This window comes from Periplaneta americana, chromosome 10, assembly GCF_040183065.1.
Source record: "Periplaneta americana isolate PAMFEO1 chromosome 10, P.americana_PAMFEO1_priV1, whole genome shotgun sequence".
Lineage (NCBI taxonomy): Eukaryota > Metazoa > Arthropoda > Insecta > Blattodea > Blattidae > Periplaneta > Periplaneta americana.
In genome coordinates this window covers 84,750,566-84,771,560 of record NC_091126.1, presented here as the reverse complement: position 1 = coordinate 84,771,560, position 20,995 = coordinate 84,750,566, and the positions used below count along the sequence as shown (strand labels likewise).

Sequence of the window (20,995 nt, the reverse complement as noted above, 5' to 3'; positions counted from 1 at the left end):
AACAATACGGTGTCAAAAGTGTGTACGTGCAATATCTGTAGGTGCCAATGTTGTATCTTATTTTTTCCTTTATTCCAGGCCCACAGGAGCTGTTGGCAGTGGACTCTAAAGGAACTAACCAAACTGTGTGTGTGCGTGTAACATTTCTGCCAAAAACACTCTTCCCAACAAAGGAGTTTACAACAGATTGAGTTTATATTTAAAAACATGTCCCCTATTTCTAATACACATTTAATCAGAACTAATGTTCATTTAAAATGCACCCTTTTATTCTCACATACTCCGACATACCAGTCAGCCATTCTATTTGCAGTGGCATGCACTACATCCCAGTCAGAATTGACTAAATAAGCTAAGCATTAGCAATGCAGATAAGGGGAGACCGAGTAGTGAAATTGGTCGAATCGGCATATTTATTCGTTGGTGGGAAAACAGGACTGTCCAATTTTGGGAATGTACAGTTCCTCAAAAAAGTCTCAGATGTTAGACACTGCGCATGGTCAGAGACCAGAGCACTGATGCACACGATAACGGATATTTGAGTTACTTAAATTCAGATATTTGGTTTGTTACTAGCATCGTTCCGAAATTCACTTCAAAAACTGCAAAAAATGTGGTAATATGACGTAAATAATAGGTAAATATATACATGTAAATCCTACAGTTAAATCAACATTTGAACATTCATGACTAGATCGAAACTACGCGCAGAAATGAAAGCCTTCGTGTCGTCTCAACAGTTCAGACGCTAAGTCTTCTGCGTACTGTGCAAAAGAGAGCGGGTTCGATTCTTAGTCTATACCAACGATTTCTTTTGTCTGAATAAAGTTAATCTAATGAATGCATTTACATTTCTAATATTAACCTGGCTATATCTTTGGATTAACGGTTGAGAACTGGACACACCGTTTGCTACCCCCTTCCACGACTGGAGTTCGAAGATACTGGCGTAAAATACAAACAAATCACTGTACTAGGTATAGGAAGGAAATATCGCTATTTTGAGTTTGATAATTTTCATTAGGTTTTTGTTTAATCAAAATACAGTACTGTATTGACAATACGTGTTTTTACTCACGAATTGAGCTATCCATTCGGACGTATTCATTATGCAGTGTATATTATACTGTATACAGCACATTAGCGTACAATATAGAGAATGAAGTTAAATTGAAAGATAATCATAATATGGATATTCAAACACCATTTTTAAAATGGTGGCCGTTCATTTCGATACAGGTTTCAGTACTTGTGTGCATATTATCGCACTATAGACTATTGTATCTAATTCCAATTACCAGTTTCGTTCTTCGTACTAGTAACTCATGTTGAAATAATTCTGTACCTACTATATAAAATTACTATTACCTACCTTACGTACTGTAAATTCAATCTTCATTTCTGCCCGATCCGAAAGGATAAAATTACTCAGACATGCTACCTACTGTTCGTTCAAGTGGTTATGTCGCAGGGTCGTAGAAAGGAGGAATCACGTGACAGTTAATTAGGCTACTTTTAACGAGGCCCTTTTACTTAAGTTATTTTAAACAGTTGTATAATATTACGTAGACATCCAATTCCTAACAGAAATTAATGTTTTCAGAAAAGAGCTAAGACAGCCCACCCACTAGCCTTTACAGAGAGGCGAGCAGAAGCGGGTGTGGGAAACCAGGATGCGACGTAGGAAAACGGACGACAGTACCTGTGCGAAAATAAGATTCAATACTGAAAGCTCTTTCGTCACTGGAAAACGCGAACATATTTCTGGAACGTACTATACTAACTCAGTACTGTTTACTATGACCGTAAGGCGACTTACACTGCATACGCGACCTTGGTTCTGTGTGTAGGACGGTTGGAAGTTCACTAGTAGAGGGGGTGAGAGTGAAGTACATTCAACAACTCAGGTACAATAAAAATTGAAGTAAAATTAAAATGATCCCCTGTACTTATATATTACATAAGGAGTGGCTGGGACCTACTACAAAATGAAAGAAAGCCTAATTTATAGTGATCAACAGTAATATTATAAAACAGTGATAAGACTAAAGTCATCGTAAAATATGAGTATTTTCCATGCAATACAAATAGGTAAAGATAAAGGTATCCCCTTTACATGCCATGAAGGCACTTAGGGGACATGGAGGTAGAGCGCCATGCTTTCTTGACTTAGGCACTAGAATGAGGCGGTGTGGTCGGCACCACGCTCTGACCGCCTTTTACCTCCGGGAAAGATCCGGTACTAAATTTTATAGGAGGCTGAATGAACCTCGAGGCCGTTCTGGAAGTTTGGCAACGAGAAAATCCCGTCACCACCCGAGATCGAACAACGGACTTTCCAGTCAATAGCCAGATGCTCTATCAACTGAGCTACCAGGCCGCCAATACAAATAGGGTAACAATTATTAGCATTTTACCATGTACCATATTTGTGGTAAAACGTTTTAAGTACATATTACCGTAGCTATTCCGAAAGCTGATTTTGTGAACATGCAATGTATCCCGTTGAAATTGAGGTGTTGGAATCACCGAAATTGAAAAAAACTTCTCACACACATTACAGCACAGGAGAAAATAACCGAAATTTTAACAATCTAAGTTATAACAAGTGTTCATATTATGGCATTAACATCCTGCACATTGTGCGCACTTCCATTATTATATTATGTCATTAACTTCACTCTTCTAACTTACGAAAATAAACAGGCGAATGAATGAATGAACAAATAAATAAATAAATAAATAAATAAATAAATAAATAAATAAATAAATAAATAAATACACAACTCCCTAGATCCCAAAGAAATTACAGGCATTACCGGTATATTCTCATTCAGAGCCTTCCCCCATTTCAGAACAGTGAGTAGCGATCGATCTCGAGCAATTCTTGTGAAAAGTTTCTGTGAACTACCAAATTAATTATTATGTAAAAACTAAATTTATTTTTAATGTGCACTATGGAATTATAAGCTCTATTACTACAAGACTGATAAGAGGAGTTATCGAACGTATAGAACAGCCATTTTCAAACGGTGTGCCGCGAGAACATGAAATGGTAGTAAATTTGTAGTAAATTGGAAAAATGAAAGTGAAAGCAGTAAAAAAAAAATTGAGTCCACAAGAGTCAACATTCAGTACACACATTCCCTGTAAAACCCTCAAAATCCCCCTCCCTCCGGGTGGGAACCACTTGTTTAGATTATACGAGTGTGCCGCGGGATTTTTAATTACACCTCTAGTGTGCCACATGTTAAAAAATGTTGAAAAACTTTGGTATTGATGGTGAGCGTATTGGTCATACGAAATATCCTTCTGGTTTTTAACTACATCCATCTCAAAGCTACTCATTTTATTTCCAGGTTTAGACCAAAAGAGCAAGACACTACAAGAAAGTAATGCGGTTGTCCTAGCGGCAAATAATATAATAATGCAGACCGAGATGGCTATAATAGGCTATCTATACCGGTTTTTTTGAAAGATGGGACATGACAGTTAATCGGCCGAGCTTGGAACTACAATGCTATGTTGCCAATAATGGACGACCACGAGATCAGCTGATGTTAGCTAGTAGTTGACGTTAGTCGGCTAACGTTAAAACATTCATTGACAACTGACGCGAAGATAAAACAATACAGGCATCGAGAGAGAATTAAATAACATATTAATGCTGGCATTGTATGCACAACTAATGGTGCCAAGAGAGGTATTTAGCACTCATCACGTGAGAACTAATTTTGGCAACTCAACCGTTGTTACCATAGCAACCGGTCTCACACGCTACGTGATATTCAATTGTTTTTCCGATCGCAGCGCTTATGTCATGTCCCATCTTTCGAAAAAAATAAGTATAGCCCTCTTGATGCAGACAAGTGTGATAAAAACCGAACCCGCCGAATAAATCCACTCCGATTAGTGAACGGTGACAGAGTACCTTCAGCATCATCAAGTTTCTGATTCTACAGATCCGTCGAAGCCGAAGTAGTATGAACATCTGAAGACAGATGGCAGACGCGGACCATGATTGTTGATTCCGGAACTCTCGTACAGGTTTCGAATATGGATTCGGAAATAGCAAGTTAAACTAATATTATAAACAAAATTATATATTTAAAACTTGTAAAAATAACATTAACAGAATTAATAAACCCCAATGAAATTCTCCTTGTCATGAAACATTTACTTTCATGTTCGATCATACATTACATCAGCGAAATCGGGATAAATCTGAAATAGAATGCCTTCTACACGCATTATGCAGGTGATAATGTAAAAGAAATGAATTTACACTTTTGACCTTTCAGATATTTAACTTCAGTATTATCGTGGTTTTATGTAATCACAGAATTATATAAGTAATTTTCTGTTATTAAGAATTAAATCAAATAGATATTCTACTCTGAACGCAATATGACCGAAAATGCACAAAGAAATACATGATATCGTATTACACGCCCATTTTTCACTTCGTGAAGAAATTGGAAATATATTTCCCTAATCAAAAAGTACTTCCCCAAAATCTGAATTTCAGCTGTTTAAATAGCACATTTTGAAGCCCAAAATTCGAGGCAATCCTGATTTTACAGAACGCATGATAACCTTATTTCCAAGATGGTCGTTATTAAAACTGCTAAGGACTTTAAACGGCTAAACTCCAGAACATGGATTGCACCCTTCCCCTCTGCCGCACCTATAGGGAAGACCAGGTAACTTGATACCCTAAGGGTGAAACCTAACCATTTTTCCCCCATTACTACAAATGCTAGTGGATTATGGTGATTTTCTAGTTTGAAGGTTGAATTTTCTTTTGCCAACTTCGTTTCGAATTTCGATACTGACAAATACTATAAATGGTAGTGATTTTGTAACCGGTATGTTGGCAGCTGAGGCAAATATCGACAATATTTGCCGGTACTGGAGTTCCATGAAATTAAAATTGTACTAGATTTCTCAGCCGGTTACTGGAAGATAGTGAAATTCGAACTTATTAATAATTAATTAATATTAGTATTAATATTAATACATTATAGTTATGTTATGTGTTGCGTTGTGGTTATAATTCAAGAATAGTCAGATAAGTACGAATGAATATAATATACTTGGGCGTGATAATGCACGTGGGTAATGGATAGAAATATTATTTCAAATTTTAATGAATTTCTTTCGTGTTTAGATTTTTATTACTATGTCAAAAAAATGAAATAGTGTTGCAGTGACTCCTCCAAGGAAGAAAATGTGTGGCATTCAGAGTACGCTTCAGAAATCTGTAGTTCACGTGTATAATGAGTTGAAGAAAGAAGGTAATGAAGAAGGAATTATGCTAACGGAGACAGCAATTACAACCAGAATAGGACAATTATTAGGAGTAAGTATTCTTAAGCATACATTTCAAAGTGGTATTCAGTTTTAGGAGTTTGCACTAATAATTTCATGATTGTGGTCAAACAAAACAAATTTTTAGGTTAGGCCTAATGTTTAATCAAGTCAGTGATTTTCATATTGCCAAACTAAATACATTTAAGATACTGTAATACTGCAGTAGGTGATAGCTTAAATACATTTACAAATTAGACGAACAAGTAATCAAACAGCACGAAAGTAAATTTCCAGTTTTCTCTTTTGGTATTAAATTAACCGTTCAGATCACAATTTACATGCCACATCGGCCGAAGAAAATACAAGTCATATTGTAATTATTAACTTGATATTGCAGCAAATATTACATGAATGTTGGCCTGTTATGGTGCTTAAAAATAATTCAGTTTTATATAATAACTATATAACATACTCTATAAAGCATAGGAACGTTGACTCTGGCTGAATAATTTATTCATGACTGGTCTAAGTAATATTAAATATGGTGTTTCTTCAGAAAAGCTACCCCACCCGAAGTACTTGTTAAGATATAACACTCGAGAGGATGAGGACGCACTACTGGGAAACTAACCATTTCTCTTCGTCCTGGACCTCTCGCATGTTATATTGGTAATTAGTAACAAGTTTGAGGGAGGGACTACAACAATGCATTAGAATATACAGGTAAGTGTCAAAGGATTTTTGTGCTGAAAGTATTTGTGGCTGTGCACTAAAACCACGTGTTCATCACTATGTAAATATCACAGAAATCAATTAAACAAAATAAAATTATGCCTTCTTTGGTGTAGCTTTTCTGGAGAATTACCTAAATATTAGCCTACTTAAACCTATCGTAGACCCAACCTAACATGTTGATCATTTTCTATTCATATAGCTGTAAATGTTGGTATTATGCATGAATTTTATGATATAACAATTTTTAGAAGTATTATGTTATTGTTTGTTATTACAGCTTGGCTTAACTACAGCCACGAAAGTGATCAATTCACACAAGGGGACCCCACTCGTGACACTAGGAAAACATAGACTACGTAAACATCCAGTGACTGATGCTGATGATTTTACGGAAGATGCAATTGCGAGATTTATTTATGACAAGTTACATAAAGGTAGGGAAGTTACAGGAATTATTGTGTTGATTTATGCAATGTAATTCTGATATTAGTCATAGGCCTATGTATAAAAATATGGCATAATTTTCATTTACTGTTACAGGGGAAGTACTAACAGCAGCAAAAGTTCTGGAACATATGAATGATGATTATGAAACATATTTATTTAGAGTATCCTTATCATCGGTGAAAAAAATTTTGAAAGAGATGAAATTTCTATGGAGCAAAGGGGATCCTTATACACATGTATGAGAAAGTGATGTTATTCGTTTTTAAGAGAATATATAAGAAATGTGGAGCGTGAGAACCCTAAACCCGTAGTATTCTTGGATGAGACTTGGATTTTTATGAATGGTAAATTTCAATGTATTGTGAGACATTGAGTGATTGAATTTTTTACTAACAAATAGATTAACACTTATGTGGAATATGAAATTGCAATTAATATAGGCTACTAGTAATGAATTCAGGTGGGAACAACATGTTTTGCAATTAATAGTTTCATATTATAACTAGAGGTTAGTTATAAAATTCTTGAACGGTTTTCCTGTCTTTAAAATTTTTGTGTCTCTTAGAGTGTCAATGTGAATTGCTTTTCTCTCTCTGTTTTTTTAAGTATGATCACCCACTTATTCATGAAATAAACCAGGTGAAGTTTCCAGTGACATGAATGGTGTTATTCATAGACCAACAAATGAGGGTGGAAGATTAGATGCCGGAACGAAAGGTGGATTTATACTCGGTAAGTTATATTGATTTATATTTTACGTAAATTTGGCAAGAGTAATTTTTTAAATCAGGGTACAAAAATATAAAAATTGGTGACTAAATAAAAACGTGGGAAAGCCTTTCACCAAAGAGGATCTCATGTCATGTCATGTTATGTTATGTTATGTTTTATTTTCTTTATTTAAATGCTGTGAATTCATGTGACGTAATTATATGCCCAGGTATAATTTTTATTGCAGGTGCTGATTTAATTTTTTCATGCAATTGAAAGAAAAGTCAGGACTACCATAGTGCTATGAATAGCCCTGTAGTTGAGAAGTGGGTGCAAACACAGTTGTTGACCTGAGAACATTAGGGCAATGCGTTATTGTCATGGATAGTGCTGCATATCATAGCAGACTTGTGAAAAATCAGCCAACAACAAAATGGAGGAAAGAACAGCTACTGGTGATTGCAACTGAATATAATAGATTTGTTGTACTAAATGATAAGAGTTGTACTAAATGATAAGAGTTGATGGTGTGAAATCACCTTTTGATATTACATTGCAATATTAATTTCCATACTTTACAGTCATTATTATTATTATTATTATTATTATTATTATTATCTTTACTACTACTACTACTACTACTACTACTTATAGATGCTACTTTTTTCTTTCAGGTGAAATTGAATCTACATAAGAATCCTAAAACAACAGAGCCTTGCCAATTACTGTTCTGAAGCGGCCTTGTCTTATGTGTTGTGTCTATATACAATTAATTCTTTCAGTTTTTTTTCCCCTTTAATGTAATGAAGTTGTTGGTTGATTGATACCAAGTGTTCAGCAGTTGATGTCATTTGTTATCTTGCACTCCAATATTTAACCAGATGATTGAAAGCTGTGTAAAGTTAAACAGTCAAGACAATGATCCATATCTTCATTGAGATTTCAGAAATGGCATGGGGAGATTCTGAAATATCAGTTCTTTGTAAATATTTGAGACAATCATGGCCTGTGATAATATGAGTACTGCCACTGTAGATTTTCATAGAAGTTCAGTTATTAAATTAGGTGTATTATTTTTACTATGTATTGTACTATATTTTTGTTTCGCTTAATTGATGAATTATATATGCTGTAAATTGAATAGTAGACTGTAGGTCTATAGCTTAACTGATGAATTGTATGTGCTGTAAATTAAATAGTAGGCTGTATACCACAAGTGATGAATTGTTTATGCTTGTAATGTGAAGTAATTTGCATGATATTTATTATCAGTTTCTGTATATTTCAACTGATTGAATTGTTTATACTTTTAAATTGAATTAACTTGCTTGCTATGTATTATATTTTATAGCTTAACTGATGAATAATTGTTTAGGTTTGTCAATTTAATAATCTGAGTGCCATGTACTTCATATTTTTAGTGGAGCCACCAATGTAGCTTAGTCAGTAGACTCGTTGGCCTGCAAATTCAGAGCTGCACTCGAGGGTAGTTTGGATCCCCCATTTGGTCTGATTAGTTGGTTTCTTCTGAGGATTTTCCTCCATCGTGGAGCAGACGCCGGATGGCCTATTGCAATTTTTTCATTTGCTTTAGAATCATTCCGATTTTTGTTACCACATTGTCATGTTCTGATCTTGTTATTCTTTTAACAGTGTGGTAAGATGCAGGTATAGATAACCTTACAGTAATTTTGCTACCTTTCAGCTACCTCATTACCTCCCACTCCATAAAGTTCATGGATCCACGGAAGTACCAGTCGTCGATGTAATTCGACCATTTTGCTTAAAATATTAAAACACTGTAAAATATTGAGATTTCATGCTGTTACGTCCATTACTGCAGCAAGAACATCTGATTTTGAATCTGATAGTATGACAGCCTTCTCAGATTTATGAAGTCGATACTGGAGATTTTGTAAGCTTAAAAGTGTATCTAAATTTTCACTATCAAAATTAGTCAGTGTTTGAAGTTAGTTAGTTAGTTAGTTAGTTAGTTAGTGGCGTTTAAAAAGGGCGCGTCAGCTACTATGGCTATTTGCGCCCTTATCTAAAATCTTTCACTAAACACAAACACAATACAATAACCGGAATGTTTAAAAAGCTAAAAAGCGTTGTCACGGTTAAAATGGGGCAAACAAGTGTTTGAATATAATTCCCTGTAAAAGGGAATATACTGGTATTGTACTACAACACCACTACATCTATGGCTTGGTAAACAGGATCCATCTATAAAAAATACTGTATGTAGTCACTCACTGACCAGATCATTTATCGTTTCTAATGATTTTTAAAATGTCTGGAGAAGTATCACATTTCTTAACATCATCTGTTAAAGTTAACTTATATACTATTCATTTTGAAATAACTTGGGATTGTGTTTTATTAGTAAAGTTTCCCTTAATTGAGCAAGTTTGAGTTCTCCAAGTAGAGTCAAAAAGTCTGTTGGGATTTTGGCTCAGTTTATTAATATTTGTGGACTGTGATTTTTTGTTCTAGACAACCATATTATCTGCAAATGATGAGATTATCATAAGATCTATTTCTTTAGTTAGACCATCGACATTAATATTGGAAAATGTATTCCTGAAAACAACAATGTGGGAAGCCCAGATGAATCTGTCTCTATTTACATATTTGTGACAATGAATCAAATAATCAAGTCACTGACCCAGTGTAACACTTTATCATGGACACCCTAAGTTTGCAATTTCTTAAGTGATTTATATCTACAGAGCCATATGATCCTTGAAAATAAATTAAAATTGTTAAGTTGTTTTGTTTTCTGTTTAAAATATCTTTAATATCTTGACTAAAATTTAAAATCTGTCCATTTGTTGAATGCAATTCTCTAAAGTCAACCCAATAAAATGAAAGTTAGTTACTAGATTCCAGGAACCAATTCAATCTATGAAATCATCTCTTCCATAATTTTGGCTATCATACTAGTAAGTGGTATCTGTCGATAACTCGAAAAGATATTAGTTGAATAATTGCTTTTCAAAATTGATGTTATGATAGATTTTCTCCAGACAGATATTGTATTTTAGATGAGATTACAAGATAAAAGTAGTGAGTTTGCTTGTTTGCCAACATGTTTAAGAAAATCAGCATGAGTATTGTCTGGACTTGGAGATGTTTTGGGTCTTATGTTATTAAATTAATAGTAATATTCAGTTCTTGATTAAATATTGTTATATAAAGTAGATAGTAGATTTAATATTTCTTTCAGTTTTTCCTTAATAGTCTGACGTACACAGATAAAACTAACAACCACACCACCAACTAATCTAATAGAAATTAAAATATAATTAAATGTAGTAAAAGTAATTAAAATTATAAATACACGTAATAAACCATAACCCCCTAATTTCAACAATATACTATTTTATTCCCTTTTACAGCTTGTAGATAATTATTAATTATAGTTATTACTTATTAGCATAATATTTATTGAACTTATTGGCTATTTCACTTCGTTTGAAAGATGTTATTGTGTACAAAAAGCATTTTTTGATGATCGTTTCATGCTGTATGTTGTGTATAAATCTATGATTTCTGGCCATCTGTTCTGTGTAATCCATCTTTTGTATAGAATTAATAAAATATTCTTTTGGTAGTAATTATTTTATTAATTGAGTATTTAATTTTCACCAGCTCACATTTCTTGAATCATTTGCTTTTTCTTATTTAAATTTAGGACACAAGAGCCAAAAAGAGACTTCACAGTTATGTATCATACATTTTTTCAATGACAGACGTGGAGTTGCAGAAATAATAAGTGTAAGTGTAGCATTATTAAGCAATTTACAAACAAATGAAATCTTTAAAAAGGTATCTAGAAGTGAAATTACTTATGGCTTTTAAGGACCAAAATTATTTTTGTAAGTTGATTTATTATTATTTCAGTTTTAGCATAGTTGTATTATCCATTTCCTTACTAATTTCAAAAGATAATCAGAAGTTCATTCGAATTCCAACCAAAAGTCAATTGGTTATTAATTTATCTACCTTTAGGAAGTACAGTATATGTACGCTGGAATCTTTGAAGTGAAGTGACAATAATTTAATTGGTCTTGGAACAGATTTGATTCTTGAATATTATATACTATACTTTGTTGTATATTTACGTCTAGTAACCTATTAATGCTAATACTAATAATAATGTAAAGGAATAAAAGAATAGAACATAGCAATACATTTCTCATTATTATTGAAACTATTTAGAATAACCTTCCAACATTAAGGTAAAGTACGGTGAGTAAAGAAGTCATTCAGTACATAGGATCGTGATTTTACTACATGTGGTGATATCTGGTAACAGTTGGCAACACTGACAAGGCGGAAATATTTGCTGTTTGGGAACTGAACTTACGTGATCCTCACTATACCATGCAACTAGCTACTTTCCTTGCAGACTCCTCCCTCTCTCGCGTTCTCACGCTTCATCTCGCTCCGTCCGAGACACGCGCCACCTCGAAACATCATGGCGGCCACTGACGATCTCCGTAAACATCGCGCCGATGATCCGACGTGTAGCACATGATGAAAAAAGCGGGGTATCGGGGCTGCAAGCCCCGATTATGATCCGACGTGTAGCACATGATGAAAAAAGCGGGGTATCGGGGCTGCAAGCCCCGATGATGATCCGACGTGTAGCACATGATGGAAAAAAGCGGGGTATCGGGGCTGCGGGTATCGGGGCTGCAAGCCCCGATTATGATCCGACGTGTAGCACATGATGAAAAAAGCGGGGTATCGGGGCTGCAAGCCCCGATGATGATCCGACGTGTAGCACATGATGAAAAAAGCGGGGTATCGGGGCTGCAAGCCCCGATGATCCGACGTGTAGCACATGACGAAAAAAGCGGGGTGTCGGGGCTGCAAGCCCTGACGAGGGGTGTCTGGCACTGAAAAGTGCCTTTTGGAAAACATGATGCGCATTTGACAACCCATCACCAGTAGTCTATCTGTGCGCGAAGTTAATTTCATGTCGCCACCACATTTAGGGCATTAAACTAACATATTTATCTTAAGAGTATCCGAAGGAATCCATATTCTGAAGTTTTCCCATCGTAAGCTACAGGAAACATTTTTGAATACATACAAAATTAATGTGACAACTGCACAGAAATCGGTCCCAAATGCTTACGAAACGTTCTCCAAATACGGTTTAAAAGTGTATAGAACTGATTAAAATTAAAAAAATGCCACTGCAGATTACCACGAAAATGAACCTGAAAGTCGTGTTAGTGAATCCTGTGCGCAGTTCTAAGTTTTTACTTGAGTATTAAGTTATTGGTAAATTAATTATTACAACCAGCCACTGTTGCGAAAATATATATATCGATATTAACGAAACTTTTGCAATAATAGTGTATTATGTATAATTATTCCATTAAATCAGAGTTCTATTAAACGGTATTTTCAAGAGTCAGAAACTATTCAGCCAGAAAGAGGCTCACCGTGAAATATTAAGATAATGAAACAAAGGTAAAAGGAAAATGGTAAAGGATAAGGTATCCCAAGGATAATACGCTTTCCAGTCGCTTTGACCATTTTTCGGAGAATCCATCCGGAATTGAACACCATATCCTTAAATTAACATCTATGGATAAAATGAGCTATAGCTAGGCTCTTATTTGTATACATTTGAAATTTTACTGCAAAAATGAACCTTTTATGGCTATTATATATTTTAGAAACTCTATCCAGAAATGTGAATATATATCTAAAGAATTGCGCACTTACTATTTTGAAATTAAGTAGATAATGAGATAATGATAATTTCAATGGCGCTTTCATTTACGAATGGCATTGGGGTTCTATTGGGGTAGGTGCGGGTAGCAGCCCCAAGTACGTATGCTCAGAGATCAATATACGTCCTTGGGAAAATCAAAATGTCCTCCACGATGGTCTTCGTTGCCACCAATGACCTTAACAACGTTCAAGGTCACTCGCAGGTCACCCCACTTCGTCCTTAACGAGTTCAAATCTCACTAGCAATTAGAGAAATTAAAAAGTATATTTTCTTCAATGGATATTCAAACTCAATTTAATTCTACTCTCATAAAAAATATGACAGCAATTAGAAACATACAACACTAGCACCAAATATAATCATAATTGAACATGTTTTTTAAATATACTTTCTTAGAGTGTTCATAACTTTCTCGTAATTTCAAATTTGAAATGCAATTTCCAAGATCACGCACGGACAGCAAGTCACAATATTACGTAAGACGTGTTTCCTACTGGAGAGAACCTACAACATGCCGGCACACGTGGTAGCAATGAGCCTGCAAAACACTGTGATAGTGTATTTCATACACTACTTATTGCTTACGCTTCTTCCTTATTTTACCATGTACTACATTCAAAAAATTGAATTTTGAGACATCCTTTCTGCATTTTATCAAATAAAATATATCACCCGCAAGTCATAGTGCAATAAATAATAATTTTTAAAACTTACCCCGACTTGCTGGCGTCTGTAGAATTCACACTATCTATGCGTAACTTATTTGCAAGATCCTTCAAAAGCTGTACGTTCGGAGTCTTGTAATCTTCCCTCATTTTGTTACTTCGGTCTTTTTCTTTCACCAGCTAACAACTCTTTCTACAACCTTCCGGTTCCCCGTTCTGAAGCGCAGCAACTACTCGCATATATTTTCAATGCATTTATGCGTGCGAGTAACGTCTCTGCGCATGCGCCATAGTTTGAACGTGTCCGAATGTGTACACTGTACACGCTCACGGTAAAACGAGTAATTTGAAAGCAATAAAAATATGAACTTCAAAATTCTTGTAAAAGAAGTGTTCCTCTAATTTTCTTCTTTGCCTATTTTGTGTATTATATGCAGAGAATAACTTGAACGCGTAACCGGATGAAGGCAATTCGTAGCGGGTTTCGAGACTAACGGGAAAACAAATGAACATGGGAAGTGAGCAAATGCACATTAGCAACACCGATTGAAGTTGGTTGAATTAGTTCAGTACCATTGTTTAAGTATTAAATCAAGCACTCTGAGCTTTTTCATTTTTCGTCCTAATCTTGTAATAAAAATTACCAGGCACATACAATAAGTCATACTGAAGAAATGATTGCGATACTGTATTCTGCTTAAATACAAAACGAAAAAGAGTACCATTATATCCACTAAAACTACTTTCGAAATAAAAAATGCTTCCAGGAATAAAATGACTGAAGCATTACATTCCCTACAGAGTTATAATTTAAAATGTATGAGGACTCATATCCACAATAGCGGTGCGGTCATAGAACAGCCAGCATATGTACCGCCAATTTGCAAACTGCAAATTTTCAGGCAGATTGATTGGCATCGGGCAATATCTGGGAATAATAGCTTCAAATTGTAGAGCTTATATTATTTCTTAGGTCAGTGGTTAGCATCAGGCTTCAGGTAGGGGAAGCTGTTGTACCTAGGGACACTTTTAGTTTATTTTCAAGGTTATGTGGTGGAATTTTTGTTTTCGCAATTGACCACTTTTATTTCATCATTAAGCTGTTCTGTGACTGATTTACTTTTTGTTAAAGCAATCTGGAGAGATTTTATTAAAAAAAAAATTGTTTTTGAACCTAAAAAAATGTAAAGTTAATGAATTATTTGTAATTGATTCTTTAGATACACGATTCAAACTTAAATCTATATTTTTAAACCCTGTTATTCCAGCTTCGAATCCATGTGGTTATTGGCTTGTTTTCGGTATCTCAGTCTTGAAAACTTGCTGAGATATATTTTACTGATTCCTGATGTACCTAGGGCGGTGTACCTGGGGACAACTATCTTCAGGTGGTCCTCATTAGATTTTAAATATTTTGGTAAATAAGTTATTCTTATGATGAGTAATCAAAAACAGTATTTACTAATGACTTTTATGGGGTTTCAGCTTTAGTAGAAATGCCATTTAGTAAATTAGAAATAAAGAGACAAATCCCGACAAAGCTAAATTATTCTCCTCCCAGGAAAAGAATAAGTCATAATCCTAAGAAAGGAAAGACAAGCGCTTTAACAGATATGGCAGAGAAAACCGAAGTAGAAGAAAGAAAGTTGAGTGAGAAGAGAAATGTGATGAATAAAGTTCAGAAACGGAAGAAGTTGAAGCCACAAGGTCTGTTTCCAGATAGAATAATTCAGAAGAGACTGCAGGTGAGGCGAGGAATGTGTTAGTTCTAATGATAATGATGATGAAGATGCAATTTAAACTGTAAATTACACTGCTCGAACAAATTTAGGAGAAATAAGAGAAGAAAATTTTGTTCTCATTCGTGTGGCAGGAAAGAGAGTAATTATACATTTTTTTTCTCTGTAGAATTTGTAAGATGATTTGTGAAACAGAATTTGAAGTTCAGTATCTAAATAAGTTTATTAAATATGACAATTTATTTATTTATTTATTTTTTACATAATCAATCAGAAATTGTTGATCTTCCTTCAGAGGATATTGCGTTCAAACTTCCCCACCTTCTCAAAGAAAAGATTCAAGTGTAAGGGGCACTAAGAAACATGTTTTCAAAATGTCATTTGAAGGATACGCCCTTGGATAATAAGAAATTCATTTAATTGGAAGCCTAACATTGTTTCCTGCCAAGAAAATTGAGAATTATTTTAAAACTTAGCAACATTATCACTATTGTTATTACATTAAATTTAAAGGCAAAATTTATCATTAATAATAATTAGAAAACAGTAAACTGTATTTTGTAGAAATATAAATTTAATCAAATATAAGTTACATTAATATTATGTTGAACCATGTTCCAAGGTATGTCATTCTATGTTCCAAGGTACATCATGCTTATGTAGGCTACCTAAGGACAATGTGTAGCACTTTAGGAAAATTTAAAAAATCTCTACAAAACGTTATTTAATTGAAACTTTTTTTTTCTAAGATACTTTACACTTCAAAGATACTGTTGTTAATAATAAAAAGTTATAAAAGCTTACACAAAAATTAAAAAAATTGAAATTTCATAAAGTGTCCCAGGGTACAACAGCTTCCCCCACCTATACTCCAATTTGAGATAGGCTGAGTGGAGCAGTTTTGTTTTAATCAACAGAAATCAGCTCTTGCCCATGATCATTTGTTTACCACTAATCATACAATAATTTGTTTGCCATTTTCCTGCATTCGAATAAAGGTAACAGAACTGGTTATTTATCTAAATACACTCATGTTAAGTTGCATTTTATAAGCGGTAGTAGTTGAAAACTTTACAGCCAACTGATTCTTTACTAATATGTAACAAGAGCTGGAACACTTCTATCACAGTTAATTATTTTTTAAACTTTCTATGAGATTAATATCAATAAGATCTTTGCTACAGCTTTCTATATGCCCTGGATCACTTTCGAAACCACAAGGAGTGGTTGGGCGAGTAATGTACTGTTTCACAAGCCCGTCTAGCAACTCAAATACACACGCGTAGTACATTAGTCTATTCTTTTTATAGCTAATTCTCATGTAGTGAATAAATATTCCGGAAAAGGAATATAATACGTTAATGATGTAGGGCCTATGCAAACTTCATGAAGATTTCTTGGTCGCTAGGTCTCCAAACGGTTGAAAATCGGCTTTCCACGTCAGATACATATTATGTTCAAATACTGGCAAGTACAAATTAAATTTTTGGGCTTTGACGATGGTGAAACTGCCTACTTAGAGTTGCTCCCGTTTCCTCTACCACACTTCAAAATTATTCCATGCATTGTAGTCAATAAAATGACACTATGGTGCTAAGGACTTCCTCTTCGGTCGTCGAATGGTTTTCTACGCTTACCACTACCTGTATATCCTATGTTAGCGGTCGGAGTTTACAAGTTTGCTCCCATAGTCAAAAATATATACTAGTTCCGTCCGGAGTCAAGAAGTAAACAATACTAGTTCGGTCCCGGGTCATTTAGTTAACAGTACTATTTCGGTCCCGGATCGAAAATAGAGCAATACTGGCTGGAAATCAGCATTTTCCTTCCCAATCTATGCAGGTTTAAGACTGTCATAAGGCAGGGACGGGTAAATTACTCGACTCGAGACAGCAAATACAAAATCAACATTTTCCTATGCAGGCTTAGAACTGTCATAAGGCAGGGATGAGTAAATTCGTGACTCGAGGCAGCAAACTACAAAATTGCCTGCCCCTTCCTTTAGGCATAGTTAAAAATGTTGATTATAATTTACAATTTACAGTATAAACCTTAGCCAAAACTTCTTAAATTTCAGAGTAGTCAGTGATACTAGGAGCTATGTTTTGGGAGAAATTTGTAGGACAGTGTTTTTATATAGTTCATAATATATAGTGTAACAGTCTCTTTGACACGCACGCACACACACACAAAACTTGTCTATACCTACATAGTTTGTACCTTTATGAACCCCAGACCGAATTAGTACTGTATGTTTCAGGTGTGTATCTGATCGGACCGAACTAGTACGCACCCTTGGAGGTTAGAGAGTTTCAAACACAGGCGGGAACATCTAGTTTTCAAGAGTGACAAAAATCTGTATATGTGAAAACTGTAGTCCTCGCCGAAAAGCGAGTGAAGGCATTGCAATGCTGCGAAATGTTATTTTGACAATGTGGGTCCGAAAATTCGCCAACATGAGGATTGATAACACCTCTACAACATAAGCGAGAGAGTCAAACGACAATGTAGGTTGTTACGTGTTGTGTGTGTATGTATCGGTGAACGGATATCTAAGAAGCTCGTACATTGTGTTTATAAAACATTAATCCTGTCACTTTATATTATTGTACACATGCAGTAGTCAACTGAGAATGAGAATGGTAGCCCTGTGATAACAGAATTTGCCGAGAGAAGGTTATGCAAAATGACACGATGACTATGAAGTTTCTGAACACAAGGCAGATGGGAATTAACTATCGATTATGTAACCACGTTAAACTTGCCGTTGTTATAATAGTGACAAATATTTAATGGACTATATTCACGATTTCTTTCGGGATTCATCATCACAGTTTATTCCGTTTTCAATGTACGCAACATGTATCATATGGAATATGTCCAAAGGATTAATAATTTCACAACCGACAATATTTGAAGATTGAAAACTAATTTTTTTGTAATTAGGGGAGAGTGCGGATTTCGTACGCAGCGGATAATGGGTTGCAAATAAGTTTTAGGATAATGGCAGCACTCTATGGTCATGTTAGGTGAGTTAGTCTAGCGGCAAAATCGGTAACGTCAATCTAGTCGAGTGTTAGCGCTGTACTGCTGATTCAAGCTTTCAGTGTTTCAATCGATTTGTTTGCGGTTTTCTTATAATTTTATGGTTGCATTGTGAATGAATGAATGAATGAATAAATAAATAAATAAATAAATAAATAAATAAATAAACAAATAAATAAAAAATAAATAAGTAAATAAATACAAAAATAAATAAAAGAACAAACAAACAAACTAAATAAATAAATAAATTAACTAATAACTGAATGAATGAATGAATGAATGAATGAATGAATGAATGAATGAATGAAAATAAATACACAATACGCGTACTGCAGTTTAAAGAGAACTGGAACATGGCAAAATCTAAACCCATGAAGAAATACTACTTCCAAAGGAAATGTGAATATGATTATTTTGTTGTTGAAGACGAAATAATTGCTTGTTTACTGTGTCCCATCCAATTTATTTCTACTCGTCATTTCAATATTAAACCACATTTCAACAAAGCCCATATTAAGAATTATGGAATGCACAAACTTTCGGGTAAGTTCATTATTACGAACTGTATATTGATTATTTATTTCTAGACTGTTAAATTAAGGACGTCACTCGTGTTTATTTTGAATTGAAATTAATAGTGACTTTCAAGTTTCATTACTTAAATGCTATAAATTTATGTTTCCATAGGTGACGTTAGGAGGAAAGTTTTCGAAAATCTAAAGCAGGTTAGGTGCAAAGAAATCTCAAAGAAACTACCGACAGGAAATCTAGCATAATTGTAAACCTTAAAACGAGATAACGCATTATAAATACAATGAATTTATTACAATCTTTTTTCAAAATTGCATGCCGTCACTGATGTACCTTTGCACGGACAGAGAATGTAAACTCTACGCGGGAGTCGATCATCCCCAATAGAAGTGGAGTGAGGCTGACGTCATATTTCCCCTACTTACGGGTTCTGCTGGCCTGCCTTAGACCACGACGCCACGGCGCGGGACTTGCATTGTGTTTGAGGTAAGTAATACGAATCTGAATGATCTGGATTTTATGTAGGCCTAATGTGTTCTAAAAGTGCAACTAATTACCGGTACTTGCTAACTTGAGTATAAATATCTTGTTACTTTGCTTCCTTGACCATTCAGAGCTAAACTATTCTAATGGCGACAGCTGGGGTACTCGCACGTGGTTGCGCTTCCCAATATTCCTCGTGTTCCAACATTCAACATACTCCAGCAAGGTAGGCAATTCGTTAATAAGAAAGTCCTGATAACGAGCCCCAGTTAATCTCTGTGGTAGCACGTATGGTCCTTAATCTATCGCCAAGAACGCTTGCCCATACGTTGATTAAGAATCGGTGCTGATGCCTTATTTCTTCAACTGCATGGGAATAAAATTTTCATCGTCCTACACATGCTGATTGCGAAAATTCACAACACTATCTCTGTTGAACCCCGCTCATATCAACAATAAAACTTTTGTTTTCAGTATTCCTTGCGACGTATCATAATTCCACGCCAGGGGTGTCAACTACAGTATGATTATCTGGTAGTCTGGTGTATCGTAGGGCAGAAAAATGCATTGTCATAAATGAACATCACATTCAGCACCTCCTATGAACAAGTGTTCAGATCTCAGAAAGTATGTGTTGTAGGACCCATTTTTATTAGACATTTTTTTCTTGTTTTGATGCATACTATCACCTCCTAAAATATTGGATACTTTTTTTTTAACACTCTGTATATTAACTATGTAACGAGAGAAGATTCGGAAGGATGCTGTCGGAATGTAGAACAATTGGAAGCCAGTTAGGCCTACTATGAGGAAGTAGATTTTTTTATTATTTCTCTCAGTGTAGATAGCAGTTAATGCCAATTTGAATATTCTTGCTAATGTGAGGACGCAAATTCTATGGACGAAATAAGAGTCAGATTCGGATTTAACACAGTCTATGTGATGCACAAGTAGCAGTTTTCGTGATTGTGAGTGAATGCTAAAATTACTAGTAGACTAGTAGAATATTCAACTCGGGCTAGACAGCTGGAAAGGTAAGTGCACAAACAGTAATAGTGTTGGCAATAAGGGGTTTGTACACATTCCACAAATTCCTAACGGAATCATAAAAGCTTAGTTCTGAACAGTACTTAAGTCTAGTAATGTAGTAGCCATAAATATAGAACCACCTATTATAATATATTTTGTTCTACATCTCTTGAATTTAAATTTATCTTAAATCTAATGTTACCAACAAAAAAACGGGGTAGAATATTGTAAAAAAAAAATCATCGCATTTATGTTTCAGAACTTCTTCTATTTGCATTTACATAACATTTTTACAATTTGAAATAGAAAAGTCCTGTTTTAAGAATTTTATTCATCATTAGAAAATGTATTTCAATTTATAGATTATGTCTTACAAACGAGTGTGAAAATAAATGTACGGTAATACAGAACCTCAATGTTAAACCTGTAAAAGAGCAGAGGTGTTCATTATACTTACATTAGAGCTGCTTCTAAACAAACCTTAACTTTAATTCACATTAGGGGCCTACATACTGTCTTCAGTACTTTGTGGGACCCAC

General features: G+C 34.7%; 1 protein-coding gene and 1 long non-coding RNA gene across 5 annotated transcripts in view; one reads left to right on the top strand and one right to left on the bottom strand.

Annotated features, from left to right (window-relative positions):
* Positions 1-20,995, bottom strand: part of LOC138707845 (transketolase-like protein 2) — a 163,271-nt gene that overhangs the window by 62,069 nt on the left and 80,207 nt on the right. Inside the window, exon 1 of one of the 2 annotated variants that reach the window (XM_069837825.1) lies at positions 13,679-13,862. The exons of the other annotated variant lie outside the window; for it this stretch is intronic. Coding sequence (XP_069693926.1) covers positions 13,679-13,779 — 101 coding nt within the window. The 5' untranslated portion in view covers positions 13,780-13,862. Of the gene's footprint in view, positions 1-13,678; positions 13,863-20,995 lie in introns of those variants that run through there. 2 annotated transcript variants of the gene reach the window in all.
* LOC138707846 (uncharacterized) lies at positions 4,760-10,852 on the top strand. 3 transcript variants are annotated; one of them, XR_011334394.1, is made up of 6 exons: positions 4,760-5,362; positions 6,326-6,482; positions 6,589-6,839; positions 7,102-7,227; positions 7,454-7,661; positions 7,881-10,852. It is a non-coding gene; the product is annotated as an uncharacterized lncRNA (long non-coding RNA). The 3 variants fall into 3 exon arrangements; XR_011334395.1 differs by lacking the exons at positions 7,454-7,661; positions 7,881-10,852 and having other exon boundaries at positions 4,869-5,075; positions 5,203-5,362; positions 7,102-7,425; XR_011334393.1 differs by lacking the exons at positions 7,454-7,661; positions 7,881-10,852 and having other exon boundaries at positions 4,867-5,362; positions 7,102-7,429.